The following is a 27,050-nucleotide window of genomic DNA, read 5'->3' on the forward strand; positions in this document are numbered from 1 at the left end:
CGTCACTTCCGTGTTTCGCCATTTGCAAACATCAATGTTTCGTTTAGTTTGTAATCAAACAACGTTTTCTTTTCTGAAGGATCATCCCCATTGTGGTTTTTCTTAAAATTCTATTCAAGATGTTACAATTTTTGTAATATAATTTTCAAGGTAAAGTTTGTTGCTTACGTGGGTGGCCTGTCTAATTACATTATTCATTTATTGTGGTGCAGAACTCTGACTGTAAAGAGAATCTGTTGCGATCAGCTGAAAATATACGATCTTAATGAAAGGTGAATAGAGGTGTGAGTTCATAAATACCAAATGTACCATTATTTTAGAAATTCATTTCAGTAGCAGAAATGATATAGATAGATAGTGAAAAATGTATGTTCAGTCTAAGCAAAAATTAGTATTTTACAGCACGACACCGTATCGTAACCGATTTTATTAGCAACCTGTTACATTCGCTGTTGAATCCTCCAGAAATAATGTTCCTGCTTAATCACAATTTTTATTAAAATGTTGATTTTTTAAAATCCTTTTTTTTTTTTTTTGCAGATAAGCATGCAGAACACGACCCTTGATCCAACATCGGTCACTGTAAATATTTCACTTCTGTCAAGCACTCTATCCACTATGAGTGCAAGTACAATTAACAGAACTGCAATGCCTGTTTCCACCAACACAACCGATAGTAATATAACTCAACCTCAGCCTCTAATTTTTCTTCAGACTCCTGCAGCTCAGGGAATTGCTGGCACCTTTGCCTTTGCAGCTATTCTAATTACTGTTCATCAGGTAAATACTGCTAATAAAACTTTTAGCTTTGATAAAACATAGGTAACCTATGTCTATAAAAAATAAAAACTTCACATTTGAATAATTTGAGATTATGAAAACCAGTACATTTTTAGAGACCAGAACTACCCTGCCTGTGTCTTCTGGCAAAGGCTGTGTATCCACATAGCTTGATATTTAATAACAATAATAATAATAAACATTTATATAGTGCTTTCCAAAAATTTGCTAAAAGCACTTTACAAAAATAATACAGAAATAAGCTGGATCGCCAACAACCCTGCACCAATATTCACATATAATAGACATCTTCACTTCTACAACAGATATACCTGCTTATACATGAAGCAAATACAGACACATTATGCATGTTCATGGTCAGGACAGAGTCATTGAAGATGCATCTTAAGTTTAGACTTAAAGGTGGTAAGAGAATCAGTGTGATGAAGGTTGACTGGTATTTGCTAGGTGAAAGTCACTTGAGAAAAAAAGTGATGACTTTTTTCCAAGTCCTGCCTTTAGTGGACATAGTTTAGACATTCATAAGTTTTGCTGACGTGAGGTTTCATTTTTAATAAAGAGTTCAGTGTCAGGATTTGGCAATTTAAGACTTAATTTATTGGCTTATGTAATTAATGTTCAAATGGCTTTTGAACAAATTTTAAATTGAGATGACTATGTGTTGCTTATCTCTATCATTTATAATTCTCAAGATAAAGTATATTATTAAGTATGTTAATGACTGATTAATAGTTTGTAATGTATTTTACTATTTATGTAGTATGATGGTCACTTTTGATAAAACTGAGTGTATTAGTGGCTGCTTAGCTCTTTTTTTCACTTCAACTTTTCTACTTATTTACATTTGCAATGGTTAATTTGTACCGTATTTATTAGCCATTGTGAGATATGTTCTCTAGATGTGTATTGCCAATTGGCTATTTTTGTTTAATAAGATAGTGGCTAAACTTGTTTGTATTGCTCAGATAGGGAGCTGGCTCTGTTGGTGATATCTTACATCAATAACTGTTTGTGTCATTTGGGCCTGGGATGATTTGGGTTTTAGTTTAGAAACATTGTAGTCTTACTTTGGATGATAGGGTCATGACTGGGATGATTTGACTCAGTGAAATAGAGACTGAAGTGTCTGGTGACTGGTTATTACACGATGTTGTACCATTAAAAGTTAGAAAGCCACCATTATAGTTTTGCTACAGACATTAAGTAATAAAGAATCATGACATGCATTATTGAGATTAACATCAAGGCTTACAATTTTAATTAGAGCACTGGTAGAGTGTTTAGCTTCAGCTTTGAAGGGCAAATTCCTCAGCAAAGACTAAAAGGGTCAACTGAATACTGTTTGCTTACTCATTTATATATATACACACATACTAGTTTGTTCATTTATAAACAAAACAGTACAGGACTACAAAGCTCACTTTGTTTGAGGCCACTGGTCAACAAAAAGACCCTCATCAAAAAGATTGTTTAAATAAGGGGGTCAGAAAAAGCAGAACATATTTATTCTTCTTATTACTAATCACCCCCAGTGGAGCATAGGGCCGCAACTACACCACGCCATCAGACCCGGTTCTGGGCGTCCCTTTCCAGTTAAGACCATGTCATGAACATATTTATAGAATTCTCCAGTTAAGCTATCTAGTCTAGTTACTTTCAAACTGTCTGCAATTTTTTTCTTTTGAGATAGCACTGTTCAGTGTTTCATCATTTTCCTCTTGCCAACAGTATATTCTGTACTGTTATACTAAGCTTTAGTCCTGCTATCTTGGATTGTCACTTCTTTGATTGAATTGAAAGCCTCTAAAGAAAATCTCTGTAGATATTTTTAGCAGGAGAGTAAAATTGTTGTAATTATAAAAGCAGAGCACAGTTTAACAGTTTATAGCAGTCTGCATGCAGGTGAGCAGAATTTCTCCCCCAATCTCCCTTCTCCCATCTAGAACTTAGGAGAGAGTAAGAGTGTAGACAGCTATTAATCTGTATCTATCCATACATCATCCATCAGAATATATACATTTAGTCAGTATGCAGTTAACATTAGCACAGAAAATTCTTGTTCTACAAATTATAATTTATGAGATTATTACAGTATTAAATTATAAGAATTCAGTTAACAGCTTGTTTCGTTGATCACTTATTTTCTCCCAATACTCTGTTGAAAATAAGCATTATTGCCAAGCCATTTAGGCTGATTTTCTTTAAATATGTAAGCTTAGATATTCTAATTTAATTGTTATATTTACATGCTTATTAATTTTTTTTCAGATATACCTCCACCTTCGATACTACACATGCCCCAATGAACAGCGATGGATTGTGCGAGTGCTGTTTATTGTGCCAATCTATTCTTTTGATTCCTTTCTAAGCCTCATGTTTTTCAACAATGACAACTATTATGTCTATTTTGACAGCATCAGAGATTGCTATGAAGGCAAGTTGCTAAAATTTCACCTGTTGTCTTTATCTTTAATCAAATCAAACTTTATCGATAGTAAGTTAGAAACATATTTTAATAAAGCTAATCTTTCTGTTATCATGACGGTTTGTTGGAACATTTGTCTTCCTTCATTCCAGCATTCGTAATATACAGTTTCCTGAGCTTGTGCTATGAGTATCTTGGAGGAGAGGGATCCATCATGTCAGAAATTAGGGGTAAACCAATTAGGTAAGTTTTTTGGTTTTTGCCTTCTGAATAGAAAAGTAAACTGATCCAGTTGGTAAGATTCTTTCAATGCTTTAAGGCCAAGACAGGTTGCCAAGTAGTCACATAATTGGTGGCCTGTTATCAAGAAAAATTGAAAAATACTAAGCAGGAAAACTTCAAAATCTGAAGATGCATCTGTGCATGCATACAGGCTTGTAAGTAAAGTTAATTTATAGTTAAATCTATAGTTCTGCCTGCCAAAACCTAAAAAAGGTTGTTGGTTTTTTTTTTAAAGATCAAGCTGGCTTTGGTGCACATGCTGCCTAGCAGGACGTCAGTACACCATTGGTTTTCTGCGTTTTTGCAAACAGGTATAAATCTAAACAAACAGGTTTGTGCATTGCAAGAAGACCTGCTTAAATTTTTGTTGTAAATCACCAAATATTGAACTGAAGAATGATTGATCACATGCCTTAACAACTCCCTAGCAAATGTTTACAGTTGTCTGTGTATTATGCATGTACAATGGCTGATATTCCAACAAAAACTTCTACACAAATACAATTCTTGAGACTTTTGAATGAGATTAATAGAGAGAAAAGTGACAGTGGTCAATCCAACCATGTATATCTGTGTGTAGAATAATTAGAATATTATTTTCAGGTCATCATCTTGCCTCCCCCCCATCCCCCCTTCTATTTGGTCAGATAATTTTTTTTTATCTTTAGAATCAGAACCTGGGGTTTCCTTCATAGAGCTATATCCTTTATAATAGTTTTTTTGCTGTTTTGTGCTATCTTATTTTTTCAGAAATTTATTCAATTCTGTGATACTCATGTATGATAAAGTAAAACTTTGAAAATGTAGCAGTTTGCTCAGCTATTAAAAAAAAAAAAGATGTTACACATGGTGTTTTCTTGTTGACAATGTGTTATAGGCCACCTTGCAATTTTGCATTGTGAAGCCCATCATGGCCATTTTGACTCTACTTCTTCAGGCTTTTGGCTACTATAAGGATGGCAACTTTTCGTGAGTTTTTTCTTAGCAATTTCTTTGCACATGAATTGATCTTAGCTATAAATTAGGTATTCCAGACCATCAACATAATTTATCCTTTCTAAATATGGCAAGTTATTAGAAATTTGAAACAGATAAATTGATTTGCAATGTGCTTGTGTATCATCCAAAAAGAAGTTTATTTTAAGTATTTTATTGACCTGCCTAATTAGAAGTGGTGCGAGAGGTATGCATGGTGAGTTAAGTAAAAAGTTATAGCCGCAGCAAAAAGATCAGGAGGCAAGCTACATATTTTGATATGTGTCTAGGCCAGCAAGTGGCTACTTGTACGTCACTATCATCTACAACATTTCCGTCAGTTTGGCTCTGTATGCTCTGCTCCTCTTCTATTTTGCCACCCGAGAGCTCCTCAGTCCATATGACCCAGTTCTCAAATTTTGCATCATCAAGTCAGTCATCTTCCTCTCCTTTTGGCAAGGTATACCTAATCAGTGGTAATAACTTTTGTGTGTCACTTTTGTTGTTCATTGGTTTAAACATATACACTTTTGTTATGAAGGATAGTCAAAATGCTTTAACAAGTCAATCCAGCACAGCCACAGCTCTTTATTTTGAAAATGAAAAATTAACTTAGGAGAGTGATTTTGTAATTTTGAAAACAGTTGTAAACTGGTGTGGCTAAATATGTACAAAATTGTTTGCATTATTGATGTCTTATTAGATAGCTATAGCCCTTATCAAGTGGCAACTCTGTAGGTTGAATATTGTTTGCAGGTGTGGTGTTGGCCATCCTTGAAAAAGCCAATGTTATCAGTCCCATCTATTCTCACAATGGAGAACAGAAGGTTGGAGTGGGTACAGTATCAGCTGGTTGGCAGAATTTCTTCGTTGGACTTGAGATGTTTCTGGCGGCAGTAGCTTTGCGCTTTGCTTTTCCACACAGCGTCTACAGCTCTGGTCCCACTGCAGGCCATGGTCGCACAGTGTCCCTGCAGAGCATTTCCTCATCGCTGAAGGAAACCATGAACCCTAGGGATATAATGCAGGATGCCATCCACAACTTTCACCCTCAGTACCAACAGTACACACAACACACACAGCATGCAGGCTCTAAGCAGCTTCCATATCACCGCGATGATGATGCTGGCGAGTACTCATGGAACCGTGATGGCTACTACCAGCAGGAACGCCCTGCAACCCATCAGCAGAATGGCCTGGCGGCGTCTAGCAGTGGGGGAGGTGGCCCTGTGTTGGGTCAGTCTCAAAGTCCCAACACTCTCCAACAGCAATCTCAGCCTGTGGGTGTCCCAGGGCGTAAGAATCGCTTTAATGAGAAGACCACCCTGCTTAGCTCCGATGATGAGTTTCAGTAGGCATTGACTGAGGGCTGAAGCAGCAAGGCAGCTGGGCACACGGGGTCAAAAATGAATGCTGCTGTAGCTGTTTCCACATTACATTGTGATGGATGTCATACAGACTTAGAAGGTGGCAGGTTAGCAACAAGGGCTTTCTGTCTGCTGTCTGCATCTTTAGAGCAAAAGAAAAATAGAGCATTGAGCTGAAAATCAAATTTCTGTCAGCATCTTATGCAGCCAGACTGGAATAAATTCATCACTTTCACAGATTTCACACATTCCAAGCCTTGTTTAGTACATGTTCTAAAGAGCTTTCTGTTAATTGTTTTTTGCATAGCAATTGAGCTATTGAATTGAGCTGCATAAAGGATTTTTCAGGAATGTTTTTTTTTTAACTGTTGTAATATTTTTCTTGTTTTGCATACATTTTTCTGGTGCTATTCACAATAAATAGATCTGTCAGCACCTGGTTTATAGTTTTAATTTTATGTTTCTTAAGATGCAGTCAGCAGATGGTCTTAAATCTTGGATTTTACAGGGAGAGAAAGTATGTTCTATGTATTATTTTAATGTATTTGTGTAAGAAGGGCTTGTTTTGCAGACAACATAAAAAATGGAAAAGAAACAATCATAAAATGCTTGCTTTTTTATGGCGGATCATTTTCTCTGGTCACAGTTTTTTTCATGAATGCTAGACCATTGTTCACCTAAAAAGCTTGAGACATTCGACAAATAAGCCTATCAGAGTGTGAATCTCCTAAGTATCATGAACGTAAGGCATTTCTAGTGATAGGTCACATTATTCAACCTCTGAATTCTAAAATTCAAATAAACATTGTAGGTGTGTTTATTTATTTATTTTATCACTTGAAAGAGAAATGTATCACTCAGTTTTGCTGTATTTGAGATATACCTACATTTAAGGACCAATTGTCTATTTATTAAGTTTTAAAAAACTCTGTTTAAGTCCCTCTATATATCAAAACACTGATTTTGTGTATAACTTACAGAAATTTTTCATAATCTTGTATATAATATAGATCTGTATGTGTTTTGTGTACAGCACAGAGTAGTGACATATATTTTGTTGTTCTTTTTGTCAGCCATAAAAATTGAGCTGAACTCAAAATATGTCAGTTTTATAAGATATCACATATCCTATTTCTGTTAATGTAAAAATATTTCCAGGTGTGATAATATATACATAGGTCAGTGATAGTGTCCGTGAAAAAAAGTTAGTTCTGGAACCTATGGTATGCAAAGTTGTGTCCTGCATTCCTGTGAACATATCTTGCAGAAAAGTAAACTTATGTCCAAAAATAGTGTTTAAATGGTTATTTACTGTGAGTAGTGTTATATTAGCAGAAAATTTTCTGCTAAGACTCAGCCACCTTTGCTTTTCATGATTTTTGAAGTATGTTGCCATTTAATTTTAGGCATATGTTTCCTATTTGTGTGGAACTAATGACCCATAGTTGTGAACAAGCAGATCTTCTTCTCCTTAGGTGTTTTCATTTGAGCTGAATGATTTCTGAAGATTACAAATTTTATTTCGAGTCTCTGATCAAATATAATCTAAACATTACCATATTTATCGGTGCTCTTTCAGAAAATTTGTTCAAGGCTGGTGGATAGCCAGAGAAAATGGGAACTGAGAGATGGATGCTGTCTTCTTGATTGCAGAAACATTTATTTAACTTAATGCTTTATTATGGTGATTTTTAACAAATAGAATTTTGTTTTATTTGATGATTTTGACAGACTCAGTATTGGTTCCTCTGTGCTTCTCAAGCAGCTAAAGTATGATGTGATGACCATATGTCAGCAAAAGGCATATGCAGTGTATTTTCTGCTCAGACTATTCAAATATTATAGCAGTAATAATCTCATGCATCATGTTTCCTTAAATTTTTTTTTTTTAATTCTGAAAGAAGCTGGTACAGCCAGAAAGTAAAATGACAAAAGCAGTGGATTTACATCGGCTTAAAGTAAATATGAACAAACTGGTTTCTTGATTTACTTCGGTCATTTCTTGGTGTGAGCTTTGAGTGGGAGGGAGAGTAGGCAGAGTAAAGGTGGACTATTCAAGAAATGATCTGCTTATAACAAAGCTTAATTTTAGTTCAGTGGAACATGAGGAAAAAGACGTAAGTAGATAATTGAAAGGAGTTAACAGTCATAGAATCAAGCAAGTAATGAAAAGTACTTAGTTGGGGAATGATGTGGTAAGAATTTAACAAGATTTGGTGTTTAGCACAAGCTACATGGCTTGTTCATAGGTATCTTTTTGTTAGGTTTTTATAAGTAAGAAGGTTCTCAGTATGACATTGTTTTTGGGGAACAAATGACCTTAATGAACTAAGAGAACTATATGTTTGTAAGGTGCTGGGTAGATATTTTATTTCTATATTTGTAATTGTCCAGCAACAAATCAGAATATCTGTTTAGCATAAATAGATGCTGTTGTATATATGCCATATTTTGTGCTACAGACCTTTGCACATTATACATTATTTATTTTTCTCATTTGCCATTGCTGGGTTTGTTTCCTCTGTATATCTCAGTTAAATATTGTTATGTATGCATTATCAAGAGGATACACCAGTTTCTTCTCCTACCAATCTTCTAGCCACACCTTCCATTTCCTCAAACATTTTTCCCTTGCTTGCCTTGACATTCTTGCCTGCTGCATGGATCATTATAGTTTATAGTACAATGTGGTGATCATCTGTACCCATCAAACTCGTGTCACTTTATAATCAAAATATGTGTTAATGTTTTGTGCCCAGCCCTGCTCTCTAGCTTCCGCAGCATGAAGGCAGGCTGTAAAACTTGTTTTGGCACATAAGAACCTCAAAAAAGGTCACACACTTTCATGCTTTTTGCAGAATGATGTTCAACTAGTCATAGTTGCCACTTTTTTTGGTTTCTTAACCATATTTTCTGAGCTCCTGTGATTTGTGTTTTTCCCCTTGATGGTGAGGGGGATTAATTGGCCAGAGCTTGTGATTGCCCATCTTTGTGCTGTTGCTGCCATAATTGTATACAATTACATTATTATCTGCTGATCTGTGTAACAGAATTGATGGTGAATTGATGTGCAAAGCCAGGTACAAAATATGTAAAATAGGCTGTTGAGAAAATGTTTTGAAATGATAATAGTATTAAAGTGTGCACATTTTTAAAAAGGTATTCAATCAAAATCAATCAATAAGCACATTTATATGTGTTATTCAAGCAACTTTGTGCTGCAAATAGAGGTAAAATATATCCTTATACCTGATTCTATCATAAGCAAGGTTTCAAGTCCTTGTGACAGTACGAATACATTTTTGTTCCTTTTTTTTTTTCTTTGACACAGTCAAGGGAACTTTCATAAAGGTGGTGTAAAATCATGAATTTTATTGCAGAATATGTATACAAGTGATGCCAGTGATAGTGTTGGGATTTAGAGAGGAAGAGTATTATTTGACCAGTTGAAGTGCTATCCCTTCCTTGCCTTTTTTTTTTTTTGGTCCCCCATGTGTGAAATTAATAATCAGCTCTAGGTGATTACTTATGAATGCATATGATGAAACTTATATAATTTTTTGGCTTTACCAGGTACACAGATTTCTTAAAAGTGTAAACTTCTGCTTAGTTTCCTTTTAAAATCTGGGAAAGTAATAAATTATTTGCTGTTGCTTTCAGTTATTCTTTGTTATACAATATCTGTAAAGTATATATGTTTGATAAATTTTTATCTGAGGTGTGATTTAAAGTGTGTAGTTCCTTATTATTAAAGTTGCTGTTGTGTAACATGAAGTATTGCATGCATCATCATGTTGATATAAAAAAAATCTTAAAAATGAACAGCAAAACTGATACTTTGTTTTTGTAGATTCCAGATGTCTCAGTTTCCCTGTTGACAACAGCAAGTGGTGCCAACTCTTTTGTTGTGAAAAGTTTCTCAATAACCTTGGTGGTTTTTGTGTTGTTGCTGTTGAGGGGAAAGTCCATTCTATCATTGATTGGATTGATTAGGTCACAGAAATATTTTTCAAACGCCACTTCTTACACCTTTCAGCCTTTTCGTATTTTGTGAGTAGTTTCCTTTTATAAATATAAGAGGAAGCATTTTGGAAAAACGTTTACATTATTTTTTTCCTATTCCTTCACCATTCTCCATCCCTTTTGCTTGGGAACAAATTCATTTTTTTCTCTGTGTGATCAAGTTTTTCATGGCATTGCTTTCATAGCTTTCTGTTGCGAGAAAGCTATTGATCCACAAAAATTGTAAGACTATTTGTTACTACAATATATTTTTGTATTGTAATAGGTAGTATTGGTTATTTTGAATATGTGTTCCATGACATACTTGTATCTTTTGTAGTTAATATTTGTGATAATGTCATTTTTTTAAAGTTCATTATAAATGTTATGCACTTCAGTTAAAGAATTTCAGTTTTTAAAAATAATAAAATCCATACTGGAAGCTTGGAGGGAAAGTAAAAAAAAAAAAAAAAAAAAACCCCCCAACTTCCAATGCAGGCACTGAAATATACACATATCATCGTAACAGAAAAGACTGACAAAATGAATAGAAGATAAAGCCATAACATTAGAACTAGTTTCACTCAATTGCTATATCTCTCCTTTCCTTTGGACACAAACATGCATGCTTGTTCACAAGACAACACACAAACAGGTGATGACTATACAGGAAAAGACAGAAAGTATTTTGATATAGATTTATTCTAAATAAAAATGGTTTCTATAACTGAACTATCAAATTTAAGAAGTTGTCATTTTATGCTGAATGTTTTTCCATATGAACAAGAAGACGTAAAAAACAAAAAAATCTTCATTACCTGTTTAACATAGACACAAGTGTGATGTACAAATATATAAGAACAGTGGGGAAAGAATTTGTGTAAGCCAAGTGGATTAAGTGATGAATTTATAGTAGTATTTTTACATAAAAAAATATTACTATGTATTTGTAGCACATCAATTGGTTTTATTATTTTTGTTATTGCACAAATGTAAATATTTAGGCAGAAAAGTTGCTTACCGTGTTTAAGCCAGAAAGATCTAAGAGTGAGGAAAACTATTTAGAAAAGATGAAATTTGAAAGATGGGAGTGGGACAATTTCACACGCACGCACATGGTTTTTTAAAATTTTAAACAAAAACCATTAATGTTGCAAGTATGAGTTAGTTCAGAGAGGATTGTCTTGAAAATCCAAGACTGAGTTATTCTGAAATTCCATTGCTGTATTTTGAACAATGAATATTTTGGACAGTCTTTGGTATGTTTTTTAATTGGGGAGTGCTTGATGTGTTCATTGTAGTAAATACAGCTTGATGCTGGCAGACATACCCAGCATCTTTAAGTCCACAGTTTCATGCTCATTGGCCAAGTACACCTTTTACAACTATACATGTAGAACTGTAAAGAGCTACTCTTAAGAAAAACTTTGCTGAAATCTTTGTTAAATGCAGATCCCACAGACGACAATCACTCCAGTCAATGAGCAAAAGTTAATGACCTGATTTTGTTCCTATTTTGCTGACATGTTATGCCAGAACACTTTCAGATATGGTGTTTTTTTTTTTACCTGGTCTAATGTGGAGAAATTTGTCTGCAAAAATGACAGTTCTTTTGTTTTCATTCATTTCAGTTACTTGTCCATGGCTATAGTTAAGTATACCTTAACTGTATTTTAAACTATGAATTTTCTGTTTACACTAAGCTCTTAGAGCCTCTGCATATTGTGCATTGCATGCGGTACCTGCTACATTTCTGTCAATATACATGAACCCCTGAAAGAGTTAGGTAAATATGGCTTTACTCCTTGTGAGCCATATTTTTTATTTTGCTGGGTTTTTTTTTTTTTTTTTTTTTTTTGTCTTGAGCTGTCTCATATAATGTTGATATGAATAACTTTCTATTTAGCAAATTGCTGAGGTTATTAAATGACCGCCATTTTCAATAACTGCCAATGTGTTATACAAAATTATTGTTATTTACAAACACTGTGTTAAAAAGCAATCTGTTAAGAATATTTTGGTCAAGACCATTTGTCAGCATGTTTGTGCACATAAATCTATTGCACTCAAGCAAGAATGTTTTACGTGCTAATATTGTACAGATATTGGAAAACTAAGTGCAAGCTTGTTAAATATAGATATCCACCAGACCTGACCACTGTACAGTTTTAATAACCCCTTCAAAGGGTTTTGCCTCATCATCATTATAATCAGTATTAAGTTTGGCATTAAGATATTAAAATGTGGCAATTGCAGGTGTCCATGCAGCAAGTTGTCAGCATCTGAAGGTGCACTTAGTTATAAATTTCACAAGTGCATTTTTCCTCTTGAGTCAGCTAGCAGTAAATTTCAAGGAAATCATTTGCACAGCATCATTTAGAAACCAGTACACTTATTTGGCGATAGGACCACATTATCTTAGCAGAAAATAATGAGTCTGTCTCACATCCTTGGAGATTTTAAATGCCATCAGACATCATGATTTGATGACAATAGGTGATCTGATATAGGAGGGGGAGGGAGCTCATCAATCAGTAAAGGTTGTGAAATGTCAATTTTGTGATGCTCTTTGCCAAGATGACAATTAAATGAACTTACTAGCAATAGGCTCCGTTATGTTCGTTTGTCATTCTGGGGCAGTCCAAAGACTATTGTTTAGAAAGACACTTGTTCTTGATGCCTGCAGTTTTTAGTTGATTATCCTCATATGTGTTTAGTCACTTCCATCTGCAGCTGTGGTGTCAGTTTGAGCATACCATTTTTTTGCCTGAAATTGGCTTAGTGACTCATTACTGCCACCAAAAAGACTACATATAGCATTGTTTCTTTCTGTATGGTACTGCTATATCATTCATTTCACTGTGGTTTAAAATCTTTGCTTTGTTGACTGTCTTGTGCCAAGTGTTTTTCTTTTTAAACCATCGTTTAGCGAAAAAGGCAAAGAACATGATCACAGAGAAATCCTTACAAATTCTTATCCTGTTTTCATTGTGCATGTCGTGGTCTGTGTTACAAATAAATATTCTAAAACTCCAAAGATCATTCTAGCAGTCTTGTAAGTGGATTCTTTGGATGATCTCTCATTCATCGAGAACTCCTGCGCTAACTGGTTTGTTAACACAGCTCTCTTTAGAAATCTATCAACAATGTCAGGTAAGACTTCTTCCGCTGTTTGTGGTTCAAATTTGTAGGAGACTGCGTCATTCCTCCTGAAGGTTGGCCTCAACGTACCATTTAGCAACCATAAAGAGCAACTAAAACATAGCTAGGCACATGGGTCCAACTCTGCATACAAGTGCCAAATGTAGAAAGAATTCATGCCATAATAAAAAAAAAAAATGTGTAGTCAAAACAACACATCCACACTGGCTGAGCAAAAAACCATGAAATGAACTAAATATAATCGCTTCTATTTAAAAAAGAAAAAAGGTAAATAATCACTTTAGATGTCGCCGTTTGAGAAATAGTCACATATGCATGCATTGGTGCATTCAAACATCAACATTTACTCTTAAAATGAGACTGTGCTCAACATTAATATCACTGCAGTGGCATCACATTAAAAGTCATGAAGTTAAAAGTCACACGTTAAAATTAAGGTCCTTCCAAAAGAAAACTAAAACTTAAAATATATGAAGCATAAGCATTCAGGTACTGTACAAGGTAAATACATATACAATTATACTGTCCACACAACCACAATAATTTTGGTTAACCTCATTTAAATTGTTATTTTCTATCTTGTAATGCATCTTTCTGAATAAATCATTAAAAAAAACTATGTGTGAAGAATTTAAAACAATGTAGACATTCACTTGTGTTGCCAGCACACTTATTAAAATTGATTTAGCCAGATCATGGATAGTAAAGAAAACTTCTAAAAAGTTATTTTAAACAAAATGAATGTTTAAGACCATATTGATGAGAATGAACCCTTTGACGCTAGTCCTTCCCAGACCCTCGATGAAGCATACAATATAAAGCTGCAAGTCATCAGAATAAATCAAATAAAAGACAACACAAAAAAAACTTTCAACTTAATAAACCCAAAGAAAGTAAAAAGACAAAATATCGACATGCTGATTATGACTGGTCACTGAATCGTTTCAGCCGAAAAATAAAATCCGTCACGACTGCCACGTACCAGTTCTTCTAATCCCTTAACTGGCACTGGAGATAACCATCATGTGGAAGACATCATTTGTCATCTGGAAGACAAAGTGACACAGCCAAGGTAAAGCTCATGCCACCAAGACCGGTCTTGTGCCTGTTTGAGAAGGTCCCTCATAGGACAGCTGGTCCATTCCTTTATATTTGTCAACCAGCTTTTCTCTTGTTTGTCATGGCATCAACCACCTTTGATGTACCCTTGGAGGTCCATCTTTGGCAAGGTGTCAGTGAGCAAAGACCATGTCTTGCAGCCAAAGAGCATGATGGGAACGCGAGACTCGTAAAGTCCGAATCTGGTGTGAAAGCTGACATTTCTTCTGCCCAAAACTTGTTCCTTGCCATAGACAACACAGAACTTGCAAAACAACAGTTTTTCTAGAGTGAAATGGCTTTACACAACAGGTTACATAGTTATCCATTCAGAAACACAGACATACTATAATACTGTGTACTATTAAAAGTGGAATGTGCAATGTTTTTGTCAATGCTTGAAAGATGGTTACCCACCTAAGGCACTTCGGCAATGCTGCTAAAAGAAAAATGTGCTGGTGCAATATGGGAATCTTCATATCATGCAAATAAAAAAGACCTTCATCTGTTCATATATATATATCTACACACATGTTTGTTTAAAGCTTGTTACAGCCTGTGGTTCGTAGTCTTTATGCCATTTTTGTCATGTCCCAAAATCACTTTTCATAGTTTACAAAAATGTAAACTCTTAATGTAAACCTATTCGTATTAATCATGCAAAATTTCTCGCAATGCAAGCTGCAAATAAGGGAAATAATGATAAAAATAGATATCTAGGCAAAACATTGCTCTGACATGCTGGCCAGACAAGAAAGGATAATCTGTCAACCTAGAATGTTATTAGGGGTGGAAATGTCCGAGACCAATTGCACTCACGTGGAAAATATAAAGGTTTTGTCACAAAATAAACATCACTATCCCAGATACTCATGCAAGAACACACATTCAAGATACAATCTCTCAACATACAAAACTATTACCTCCTTTTAGAAAATAGTACAAATAAATACACCATGCCATTAAACATGTGATGGCAGATCGAAACATTACAGCAAACATCAGTAGGTTAATTACATGAAGAAAATGGTTATCAGGAAAAATTATGGACGTGTATAGGTGCACTGCTGTCTGTCTGCCGAGACTAATGCTTAGCCTCTTGCTAAGTTTTCTGCTGTTAGTCTCGGCGAGCCTAAACAATGAATGCGACTAAACCAGAAGCTTTGTATACACCAGCCTTGTTCTAGTAATTAAGCTGAAACGTGGCTAAACTGGAATTTTTTTATACACCAGCCTCATTTTAGTAGCTAAGTAGAAAAAAAAATCATCTGCAACCAGTCCAGTAATACAAGTTTGTAAGAAAAATAAAGTAAAAAGAAAATTTTTTACAGACTTTCACACACTTTTAAAATCGACAAATGTGTTGAAAGAAATCAAGACAGAAGAACAAGAAATTATTGAGAGCCAATGATGATAAAGGAAACCATCTACAAATACAATTATTGTAAACTAGTAATGATGTTTAGACAGCTTATGGCAAGAAGAAATATGATCATCCTAAAGAAACATGGTGTAGGTCAGTACAGAGAAAACTAAAGGACTAAAAAGTGTCATGGAACAACATAGCTAGACTTGCTGCTGATAGGCAAAAATGGAGGTCTCTAGTGAATACCTTATATACCACCAATTAAAAATGATTGCCACAGCAAAACGTTAATTTTATACTTTTATACATATATCATCAGTAATAGCATTCATTATTTAAAATAGTAATAATAAATGCAAGATTTGTATAGAGCATACTCATACTCGTAAGAGGCATGCTCATAGTGCTTAAGAACAAGACATGGGTTAAGTGGACAAAATAAGGAAAAATTAACCCATTTTCATAATTTTCCAGAAAGACAGAAAAAATTTTAAATGATGGAGAGATACAAATTTACTCTGTACATGGTTTGGAGAAGTACACAGTAAACACTTTATCTGTTAGATCATCAAATCTAAACCACTTATCATGCAGCTTCATGTCTCACAAGGAAACAAAATTAAATTCAAACAATATGCTAGGTGCAAACATCTTTAAAGCTCAAATGATAAACTTAGGAATAGAAGGAGCAAGAAAAACGTTAGCTTCTTGCTTGACAAATGACTTGTACAGATACTGTTATCCATAACATTTAAGAAAATGATTTTATAAGTCTGAATCTTAATTAGCTTTCATAATTGAACCTTTTGTTCACTTCTAGATCTGTTTCTATGCAATACATAAACTTTGAACATCCATTAAAACTATGAAATGACAACTACAAACACATGCAGATTTGTATCAATGAAAGACCTGTAAGGTTGCTGAAATAGTTCTGTGAAAGTGTTAGCACAGCATTTCCCAACAGGTCCCATCCTCGTGACCTTTGCATTAGGGAACAGCTGTACATGGTTGTTTTAATGGATCTGTTCTATCCTCCAGCATGACTTTTTATATCAGAACCTGAAACAAAGGCTCAGTGATTTAGGTATTTCTTTATTAAGCAAAATATGTGTGAATTGTACATCCAGGATTTGTAATGAAGAAAGTGGGAATGTAAAAAAAAGAAAAGAAATTCAAATAGGCCACTTAGGCATGAACAAAGATCCTAAGAAACTATTAAGCAACTACCCATCCAAAAACAAGAAGACCTGACAACCTATTCAGCTAATAAAACCAACTAAATATTCATAAGACAATATTCAGAAGGCAAAATAAAATATTGCATTAAAACGTGCATACATAATTAAGCCCACTCAACCTTCATTGATATTTTACTACATATGTACAGCTATGCAAACAAAGATTTATATGTGGATACTACAGCCAAATTTTACCTAGGTGTAACTCCTGCTTGTAAATTTCATGCATTAGTTTAAAAACCTACAGTTTAAAAACCTACCTATATTGCCTGGTATCCAGCCTGTTTTGCTCGTAACGCTTTCCACTCAATGCTGCTGAAGGAAAGAAGGCTCCCTGTTCCCATGGCAACAAGAATAAGTAACTGCCACTTGAGCTCTATGACACCACCATAGTAAAATGCAGCACAAGCAGCCACAGACTGAAAAACAACAAAACACAAAACAAGTGGCCTGTAATTACACTCCCTTAAAAAGTTCCCAGATATGTTTATTGCTTATTCGTGTACAATAAATAATATTTAACCCTCTAATGGCCGTGAAATTTTTATAGCGTTAACCACAACTGGAGCACAATACTATTTTGCCATTCATTTCATGATGAAAACGTTGAAAATGCAATATCTATTTTATTAATCTATTTTTATTACTATTTACAAAAATAAAGTAATGTTATAAAAAGATACAAAGAGATTGTATCGTAAGATTTGGTCAGCCTTTTCTTCATAAATCTTAAAACACATTGCTTTGATTAGGTTTATATTCTGCTATTATCCCAAGTCAAGATTATTCAAGCTAAAAAACATCTGATTCCTGCTGAGCACATAAGTCACATACAAGCTTTGCATGAACTTTCCATGAAAATCTCCCACAACTGCAAGTGCTTCTAACTTTCTTGTCATTCAAAAAAAAGATAATACAATACTGTCACTTTCTTTGCAATGGAGTTGTATTCTGTGCAGCTGTTTAAGGCTGGGAATATGATTGAGCTCGTGTATAGAGTGCCCTATTCTCTAAGGAACATTTTTCCATAGATTTTCCATGTGCAACAAATTCCTCACCCAGTTTTATCAGGAAGATTAGCCGTTTGTGACTTTTGCCACATTGCCACTTGGGGTTTAGGAAAGTCCAAACAATGTAGGCATTCAAGGCGCTGATATCCATGTTGTAGAAGATTACCATAGGCCATCTTCCTGTCTTTTGTTTCGTGGTGTAGCAGTGAACCAGTTGGTCCATTGTGTTGACTGACCTCTTGTAGTCCAAAATCAGCCGAAGCTTTTTCTCTATCGTGGTGCTGGCAACATCTGATTGATCATGAGAAGTGGTAAAAGTAACTACTATCTTGCCTTTCTTTGGACAATAAGAAGTCAACATCCTATGATCATGAAAAGCAAAGTGTTTGTTTGCCTCCCTTTTGCTTCTGTAAAATCCTGTGGAATCTCTTTTTCTGAATGGTTTTAAGAATGGTCCCCACCAAGGTAAGCTTCTTAGCTAGTGAAGAAGTTGTCACTTGTTAGTTCCTTCCACTATTTTCCACACTAAATATCATGTCCAAAACTTTAACCTTGGTAATGTTCTCTTGGCTGGTCAGGTAGGAAGAAGACCTTGTGCACTTGGTAATTCAAAACATAAGATGTGGTGTCACAGCAGACCCAGATTTTTGAACCATATTTCCTTGGCTTGCTGGGAATATATTGTCTGAAAGGACATCTGCCCCTAAAGATGACTAATTGTTCATCAACAGTCATATTTTATGAGGGTTCGTAACATTCTTTCAATGTCTACCCAAATATTTCAGAGATTGGTGATACCTTTTCCTCGGGTATTCTTTGACATTATTCAGCAGCAGCAGCATCAAATCAAAGCACTCTCCTCTGCACTGATCTAGCTTTGAGCATCGCTTTTGAAAAATAGCTCTCCCGTGCTTCATGCTCCACAAGTGTTTTATCAGTTCATTACAAGTTTTATAGACACCAGCCATAATCAGTTCACCAATTAAGCACTCAAATTCATTGTTAGCGATTTTCTTCCACTTTTTGCCATAAACTAGTTTGCCCTCCGTATAATGTCACAGATGACTACTGTAACCATTGTACAGCAATCCCTCGCCACTTTGTGCTTCACCTTTCGTGACTTCACTATTTCACAGCTTTTCATAAGAGATTAATGGGGAAAAAATTCACGGATTTTCTGCAAAATTCGATCAGTGGAAAATATATATTTTATGAATGTTTAGATTAAAAAAAAAATCAAAGTGTATAAAAATATATTACTAATATTAATTCTAACAATAAAGAAATATTACAATAAAATTAAAATGAATTACAGTAAATAGTGCATGTATTTACTCTGAAATGAGAACCAGCATCGCTTGCCTGAGACACTATGCGCCTACTCACAATTGTAAACAACACACAATTGGTTGGTTGCTAGAGAAGTGACGAACCAGAGAGTGCTGTGTTGTTTCCCAGCCCCTGATTGGGTCAGTACAGTGGTGTGTTGTGTACTTTTTTCATCTTTCATTCTATTACAGGTACTGTCTTACATATTATGTGTTTGTTCTTTTATTTATTGTAAAGGTACAATACATGCGCAGAATAGTGTGGGAATGATTATTAAGGAAATGGGAAAGGTTTATGTAGCATAAAAGTATGGAGGAGGGTTTATAAAACCTTAATATAGAGTATAAATACATAAATAAATATACTGTTTCTATTTCGTGGATTTTGGGTTATCGCGGGTGGTTCTGGAACGCATCTCCCACGATAAACAAGAGATTACTGTACAATAAGAAAGCAACTTTTGTAGGGTCCACCACTATGCAAGGCATTTTCTTGACTGAAGAATGAGGAGAAATGGAGACCAAAATAGGTTCAAAAGTGACGCTATAAGTAACCCTACACAGAGATAAGAAGTACCTTTAGGTCAGACATGCACAGGAAAGGCCAAAGGCAAAATATGGATGATGTGATGTTTATCTCTAAGAATTCATCCGTAAGCATGTGGCATTTATACCTGGGGTCCATGTTTTTTGTTAACTATAGAATTTTAATCTGCACTAAGATTTTTGCAGATATTTTAAAATTCATTGCACCCACAATGAGTCCACAACTAAAGTGTAAAAGTCAAGAAATTTCAAAATGTTGTGATAAATGGTTTGGGTTTTATAAATAGCTAAACTTCGGTTGGGGTCCATATGGACCCAGCGGCCATTAGAGGGTTTAATGGTATGCTGCTTGGTTTAAACAAGTAATTAAAAGTGGTAGGATATAGTGACACTGACCTGTACAAACTTGAAAACTGCAAAAGCTGGAGGGCTTTCTGTAGCATACATGTCACCAATCAAAGAGTACAACTGCATACACATACAAAAAAGGCAATTCAGATCAAAACCTAAAAAAAAAAGTATCGGTGTTCATGAAATCTATTTTCAAATGAGAATTTCTTTAAAAGCATTCACTTTCAACACCTGAGGACTGTAGCAGATGATGAATTATTTCTCCCATTAACTAACAACTCTTTTCTTAATAAGTTCTCAATAAGCTCATGACCTCGCTACCTTTCTTTTCTTCACAAATGCTAACAACTCTCTGAATTCTCTCACATTACAGTTTAACATGTTTACACAAAGATTTCTTTACATGTAAGCATCTGGCTAAAGCATATAAAATTCATACCTGAGTATTGAAACTGCTATCTCCAAAGCCAAGAAGAAAGCTACCAAAGAGTGTTAGGTATAGGCTGTGAATACAAAAAAAAACAAAAAAAAACAAAAACACTTAACATAATATAACAAAATTAAAAAGCATGAATGATGAGTTTATACAGTGGAATCTTCATAAACATAATAAAAACAAATTCTCTTTTATGAGTGAAGTAACATAATCTTCATGACTATAAATCTGCATATATATATATAAACTGCCATTCTAATTTCTTGTTAATCATCTACTTTTCACTTCCTCTTCATCATTATCCTTAAACTATTAACATTTATTGTTGTAATTCATAATTGTTGCGTTTTTTAAGATTTCAGCTGGTTTTAGAGTTACACAACATACAGAAATACCAAGAACAAAATTTATACAATTTATACAAACACACTTTGATGTAATATAGGTGGAGTCAAATGATTCAGCATAAGGACAATTCATTGGCAGGTTTAGAAATGCCAGAAGAAAGGCTGCCATGTGCGTTAAGAAACCGATGACTACCAAGGGGTCACGCCCAAATGCATTTGTCTTCTTCCCAATTAAGCCAAAGATCACACCTCCTGTTTGGGAAAGACATTATCGTGAGTGAAGGTCAGACACAATAAGCTGCTCTGAACACTATAAAACCATGCAACTGACAAATGCATAATGGTCCCTGGTCTGTTTCTCTGCTCAAGACATAACTGCAAAATAATTTTATTTTGTTAACGCAATTGCATGGGAGACAACAAGAATATAAGCATTTTGAACTGCTAATTGTTTTCTCTCTAAAATGTCATAAAGCAACCCACCAAATCAACCAACACCTGAGTGCAGAGGAGTCTTTACTGGCCAGGGCAACTATCGCCATTGACCAGGGCAGTTAACTGTTAATTTAAGAGCAGCTGAAACTCTTAAGCTCCTAATAGTCCAGTTGTCTGGTATAAAGTTAGGGATTCTTGCCTGCAATTTCTCCTGCACCAATCAACATCCCAGAAATGCCAAGGTAAGCTTTGCGCTGCTGTCCAAAGTGCTCATTCTGGCCAATGCAGGTGCCATAAACACTACTGAAAAATGTCATTTCCAATCCTGAAAACAAAAGAAAAACATGTCTTTGAGAAAAGCAAGCTAGTGTTGGCTCTTGATATAGAAATATTTCAAACAGAATCATCCGTAAATCACAAAATTCTAAGCTAAAATCTTTAAACCCCATCTTCAACCTAGTGTATTTGGCAAGTGTGGACAACTAGTTACAGTGCCACAACAGCACAAATTTTACCACTTTTATTTAAGTAGAGACACCAGTTCAAAGTAGTAAAAAACATTCCCAGTATCCAGAAATATAGTTAGTGTATTTACCTGTATAAGCAAATACGACACTGAGGATCATCATTTCCTTGGTTCTGAACAGATGAAATGACTTTTCTGTAAATAAGATAAACACTTCTGGAGGACAGTATGAACAACATGACAGTACATAAATTTCAAACACATAATTCCTTCAATTTTTGGTGTCTGGTATGGGTCCCCCCAACACACACACACACTATCAACAGATACACCTATTTATAAGGACAAGAATTACATTATTAATGGTCTACCACCTACAATGATGCATGAAAATAAATGCAAACTTGTCTGGCTGTGCATGAGCACATACAGGAAAAGCATGCATTCCCAGCATGGACATCAGTGACAGAACGACTTCCCCAAAGTCTGAAAAATATGATGACCACTATGCCATTTATGGAAGTGCCTTATACTCTCAGATCTGAAGAATTAGTATCTTCTGATAAAGAACTTAGTCTTTTAAAAATAATTTTGCACTGTGCTTAGTCATCGTGTTATGGTAAGGCTGTGCCAATAATTTGTGCATGTCCATTTCCTCTTCCAACTGCTTTCAGACAATACATGTACATGCAAAAAACCTACTCTACCTTATCACCATCTCAATCCCCACCCACCCACCAAAAATGCAGTTCTGATTTGTCTCTACAGAAATAAAAAAGCAAGAATTTCAAGACAGAAAATTTCAACTCCATAGTTTTTACTTACTAAGAGCCATCAGTGGTGTATCTGCTGGCTGCATGGCACTGAAACACAGGCATGAATTATAATCAATGTACCCTGACATCAAATATTTTGAATGTCCATTTTAAACAGTCATGCTAGCAGTTCTCAAAATTCGGTCCATATACTTTTGCCAAAGGGGGAGCTTAAGAATTATGAGCTGAAAGGTTTCCTGGCATATCAGCACCCATAAGGGTTTATGGTGGTGAATAAAATTATATAAGTAATCAGGAAACTATCATAGTGCCTTGATGGCCTGGTCCATTCAAATAGTTCTAGGAATGCCAGCATGGCCAGAGGCTCAAATGAAGAAACTCTTGTTGCAACAAAGAAGAGCTGCATCAATGGTATGGAACTGGACTATGAGAGGGTGGTCAAATCAACAAGAAAAAAGAGCTTGGAGAGCAGACGGTCTGAAGCAATCAAGAAGTTTTGCTATTAAAGATAAAGGAACATGCTGTAAGGCTACCAAGATGTCATGAAGTTCTGCATAGAAGATGGGGCAGCCATCCACAAGATGGGCTGAAAATGCCTGTTGCGGCTGGCTGAATGGAACTGCTGCCACAGCTACAGGTTTACCATGTGGAACTTCTGAGATGTCTATACTGATAGAATAGAATCCACAATAGAATTTCCTGGAGGTGTTGGAAAAAGATGAGATCACTGGTGTCAACTTTTTAAAAAGCTGTAAAGACAACAGCCAACAACAGAAAGAATCCAAGGAGGAGCTGGCAGGACAGGCAGAGGCTCTATATCCACTCTGGCAGCCTGTAAATGAGGTTTACTAGAGAGAGTTGATGGTTTTGGCTCCTTAGCACAAATGCATACAGGGCAGCATGCTGAGGACGAAAAACAGAGTGGTAGGCAGGATTTCCAAGATAAGCTTTTCAAGAACAGATATATAAGATAGCATAAATTTGATGGTAAATAGTAGGGATTCATCAGCATCTGTGTACAAACTTTGTACAAGAGTGGTGCACAAGGCACCCAGACAAGTGCAGATCCCATGATGGTGAATAGGATCAAGAATTTTGAGACAGAACTCTTGAGCAGACCCACAGATGATGGAGCCATAGTTCAGCTTTGACAAGATCAGGGCACGATACAAAGAATAAGTTTTCTATTCTGTTTAAAAATATATGAAGCCTGTGCTCAACTGTGTTTAAAATTTAATACATTTTCTGGAGTGAGGAGGCAGAAGGCAAACATAGAGCCTTCTTCCGTTCACGTTAAGCCATAAAATACTTCTCAGTAAACCATAGGACACATGGCTGGTGTTTACATGTCCCTCATCTGGGGATTGTTGCTGAAGCAACTTCATTTAAAATATATGTACAAATGTTCATTTGATGGTCCTGTAGAGGACAATAAACTCTAACACCTTAAATTCTTTTAACTAGACATGGGAAGAAGTCAGGTGGCAATGAAGGTCTGAAAAGCAGGCCAATCTGCTTTAGACAGGTTCTATCTGCCCTCATAAAAAATATTACTTTATGGTAGTTAAAAATGTTTTTAAGTACAGTATAGGTTGTCATATACAGGCCAGTTAAACAATGCCACATAGTTTATCGTGTACAGTACCGCTAAAATCAAGTAATAATGCCATGGCCAATTACTAGTACCGAGTGAGAGAGAGAGAGTGCTTTCATGTGTGTAAAACATGCATGTACATTTCATAATGTAAACATCCATTCATAACCATTATTGTAGGGTTGTCTTCTGCTTAGTAACACAACAAGCTTCTTTATTATCTGGCTCACTCCCTGCTCACATTTACACATGTTACTTACTGGTTGCCAACATTATTTTGATTGGTATCAATGTTTCCCATTTAACAGAAACATGCAAAAGTCACATAACAAAATCGTGGGAAATAAATTTGCAAATGGAGTCTAAAAGTGTAAAAGAGTTCTGTTCAAAGGTCTTATCACATAACCCTGACATGAAAGCTTCTATTTTGTCAGTAGCGGTTATCAAATGTTAAGGACAACTTTCCATGCAAAGAACATCACAATAATAAAGCAGTTTCTTGACATCAGGAATCAAAGTTTAACACACATACACTGGAGCATACTTTTCTTTCTGCAACTAATTGATAAAACTCACAATCTGTTCACTGGAGAAGGATAGGACTAAAACCTCATTTTAACTAGGGGTCTGAAAATCCCTAACATTCCATGAATGGTAAATGTGGTTAGGCTTGGTTCTTACATTACTGTCTTTAGTGTTAAGCCCTCTCTGCTTCAAAAACACACCACCAAGAGATATACATTAAGATGGTTTGCATGCTGGGGTAGAATTAAGTATCTATAAGCTACATTCATATGCTTGATTACATCACAAATATTGTTAGTACAAACACAGCTCACATGACCATCTTATGTTAGCTTGTAAAGAAAACTGCTAGTATGCTATTTTTTTTAAAGGACAACCTTACAAGTGTGATGCTTATATCTCCTATGAATTACTAAGCTGCATGTGTACTTTCAAGCATCTTGCTAAGATGCTACTAATTTCAAAAAGTAATGATTGTAAATGTCTTCAAACTACATTTATCACGTCTTCTGAAACATGCTGACTGTGCTGTTAAGTTTAAACTTACAAAAATTGCTTTAACATATGTATGTGAAGATGTGACTTACTTCCAAATGTACCATTCGCTCATTTTTTTTGTATGCCATTTGTCAAGCAAATAAGATTTATTAAATACACAGGCACCACTTTCACTTCATATATTTTTTGTTGGTAGCACTAGACATGCAGTTGTGCTGAAAATCATGTGCATTTTACACAGCTATGCCTATAATCACCCCGATAAGCTTGGTATCTCAAGGGTCTAAAATAAAATCAGCTGAACATGCAAGCAAAGATTTTTTTAATTCTTTTGAAATAAAAAGTGGTTATAAAGGCCAACAACTGTAAATGCAGTGTTTTAAAAATGAATGACCATATATTTTTTAGAGCAAGCTCTGTTAAGCCAACAAAACCAACTAGCTACCAAAAACACAAAATTACTTCAATTCAAGACTTAGTGAAGGCCCGAGAAAAACTTACTAAATTCAGCTTACCTTACAGACCCCTGGTTATTGGTCCCAGAAATGTTTTCGCTACATAAATAATGAATTAGACCATGACAGCAATTGATTTTTGTAGAATTCATCTTTAAATTTTTCCAGAATGGATGTGCATGTGTGTAATCATGCATGACAAATTTTCGAGTATGATAATGATAGTGGTGATATCTGTCTCTTATATCAATCAAGTTTACCTGTCTGTATAATCAAGAACTTAAATAATATTGCATATATAATTATAATTAACAAAAATATAAATTTAGAATTCCCTTATAAAATTGTTCATCTGTTCTATACTGTCTTAACTCCAGCAAATATTTGCACAAGAAAAAAAAAGTCTCACCTTATGGAGCCCATACTGTCATCACTTATCTCCTGACTGTACAAGCAAATGCATTGAAACATTTAATGTTTCATATTTAACAGTGCTAGTGACAAAAAAATTATAATAAAAAAAAATAATTGGGCAATATAATAATAATGTTAGGACTTGTTCAAAGACTACAAGGAACAACGAGGGTCAAAACAGTCTTCTTTATATATGTTTGGCTACAATGAAAAACTGACATTCTGGGACATGCATGGTGTAAACCCCTTTTTGTATTAAATGGTAATATAGTAAGTATTTTATTTAATCACTAGCCTTTGGGAAAACAGAGGAGACTCGATTTTTTTAATAATAATAAAAAGGACATTATTTGGAGTCAATTTGAACATGTTCACCTGTCTTTTACATGGACAAATGAGCTCACCTGACATTAAGAGTGCGAACTGAATTTAAACTGTAGGGCTTTCTTCTCAACAAGAGCAAGGCAAAAGAGCCAAGAAAGCTAGCGCCACTCAATCCTATAAATAACAGTCTACGGGAATCATCTGTAATTGTATCTTGTCCTCGGAAAACAAAGTAGCTGTAAATGTTGCCAAACAGAAGGCTGAAACAGAGGAAGACAACTTTTAAGTAGACATTTTTCCTTTTACCAGTGAACGCCTAAAAATCTATCAACATATTTCCAGCTCTTTTTCATGATCATCTCTAATGTACCATTGGGTTTTCTTCTGAAAAGAAGTACAGTGATACCTCGGTTCTCGAACGCCTTGACTTTCGACCAAATCGGTATTCGACCAGGAAATTCGAGAAAATTTTGTCTTGGAATTCGAACAAATATTTGGAACTCGAACATCCGAACGTCCGAGATGAGCCGAGTTGAGCCGAATGGCGTTCATTCGGCCCAGCGCGCCTTGCTTGCGTCATCAGTGACAATAACCATCCCCCTTCCCTCCTCCCTCCACATTCATTCCCTCCTGCCATAAAGTTTGGTACAGGTACAGTAAATGAAACACAATTTACTGTACTGTACTGTACAGTACATTTTTTGTTTTTTTTTTTTTGTGTTTTAATAAATACACTTTTATTTCTTATTTCTTGTTGAGACTCATGTTTTTCTATATATTATATACAAATTAGGCCAGTAAATAGGCATTTTCTGGGGCGTGGAAC

General features: G+C 35.2%; 2 protein-coding genes across 4 annotated transcripts in view; one reads left to right on the forward strand and one right to left on the reverse strand.

The window, feature by feature from the left end:
* On the forward strand, positions 1-12,894 carry LOC112559879 (transmembrane protein 184B-like). 2 transcript variants are annotated; one of them, XM_025231350.1, is made up of 8 exons: positions 1-150; positions 541-780; positions 3,070-3,235; positions 3,379-3,469; positions 3,744-3,819; positions 4,386-4,477; positions 4,774-4,943; positions 5,240-12,894. In XM_025231350.1, the coding sequence occupies exons 2-8, from the start codon at positions 547-549 to the stop codon at positions 5,836-5,838; spliced, it is 1,428 nt and encodes a 475-aa protein (XP_025087135.1). In that variant the 5' UTR covers positions 1-150; positions 541-546; the 3' UTR covers positions 5,839-12,894. The 2 variants fall into 2 exon arrangements, with proteins under 2 accessions (XP_025087135.1, XP_025087136.1); XM_025231351.1 differs by having other exon boundaries at positions 139-272.
* Positions 11,687-27,050, reverse strand: part of LOC112559882 (UNC93-like protein MFSD11) — a 19,393-nt gene continuing 4,029 nt past the window's right edge. The window contains exons 6-16 of one of the 2 annotated variants that reach the window (XM_025231352.1): positions 26,305-26,484; positions 25,896-25,931; positions 25,547-25,585; positions 22,464-22,501; positions 21,768-21,833; positions 21,372-21,497; positions 20,821-20,989; positions 20,394-20,457; positions 20,000-20,071; positions 16,980-17,138; positions 11,687-16,540 (exon numbers count right to left, since the gene is read on the reverse strand). In XM_025231352.1, the coding sequence (XP_025087137.1) occupies positions 16,980-17,138; positions 20,000-20,071; positions 20,394-20,457; positions 20,821-20,989; positions 21,372-21,497; positions 21,768-21,833; positions 22,464-22,501; positions 25,547-25,585; positions 25,896-25,931; positions 26,305-26,484 (949 nt within the window). In that variant the 3' untranslated portion in view covers positions 11,687-16,540. The remainder of the gene's footprint in view (positions 16,541-16,979; positions 17,139-19,999; positions 20,072-20,393; positions 20,458-20,820; positions 20,990-21,371; positions 21,498-21,767; positions 21,834-22,463; positions 22,502-25,546; positions 25,586-25,895; positions 25,932-26,304; positions 26,485-27,050) is intronic. The other variant, XM_025231353.1, reaches the window with a different exon arrangement.

The sequence above is a fragment of the Pomacea canaliculata genome, linkage group LG3, assembly GCF_003073045.1.
Source record: "Pomacea canaliculata isolate SZHN2017 linkage group LG3, ASM307304v1, whole genome shotgun sequence".
NCBI classification, from domain to species: domain Eukaryota; kingdom Metazoa; phylum Mollusca; class Gastropoda; order Architaenioglossa; family Ampullariidae; genus Pomacea; species Pomacea canaliculata.

What these genes read in the sequence shown, in the direction of transcription:
- LOC112559879 (XM_025231350.1), top strand. Translation starts at nt 547, where the DNA reads ATGCAGAACACGACCCTTGATCCAACATCGGTCACTGTAAATATTTCA. An exon ending in CATCAGAGATTGCTATGAAG is followed by an intron (nt 3,236 to 3,378) that starts GCAAGTTGCTAA and finishes CCTTCATTCCAG; the next exon opens with CATTCGTAATATACAGTTTC. An exon ending in TTCTGCGTTTTTGCAAACAG is followed by an intron (nt 3,820 to 4,385) that starts GTATAAATCTAA and finishes AATGTGTTATAG; the next exon opens with GCCACCTTGCAATTTTGCAT.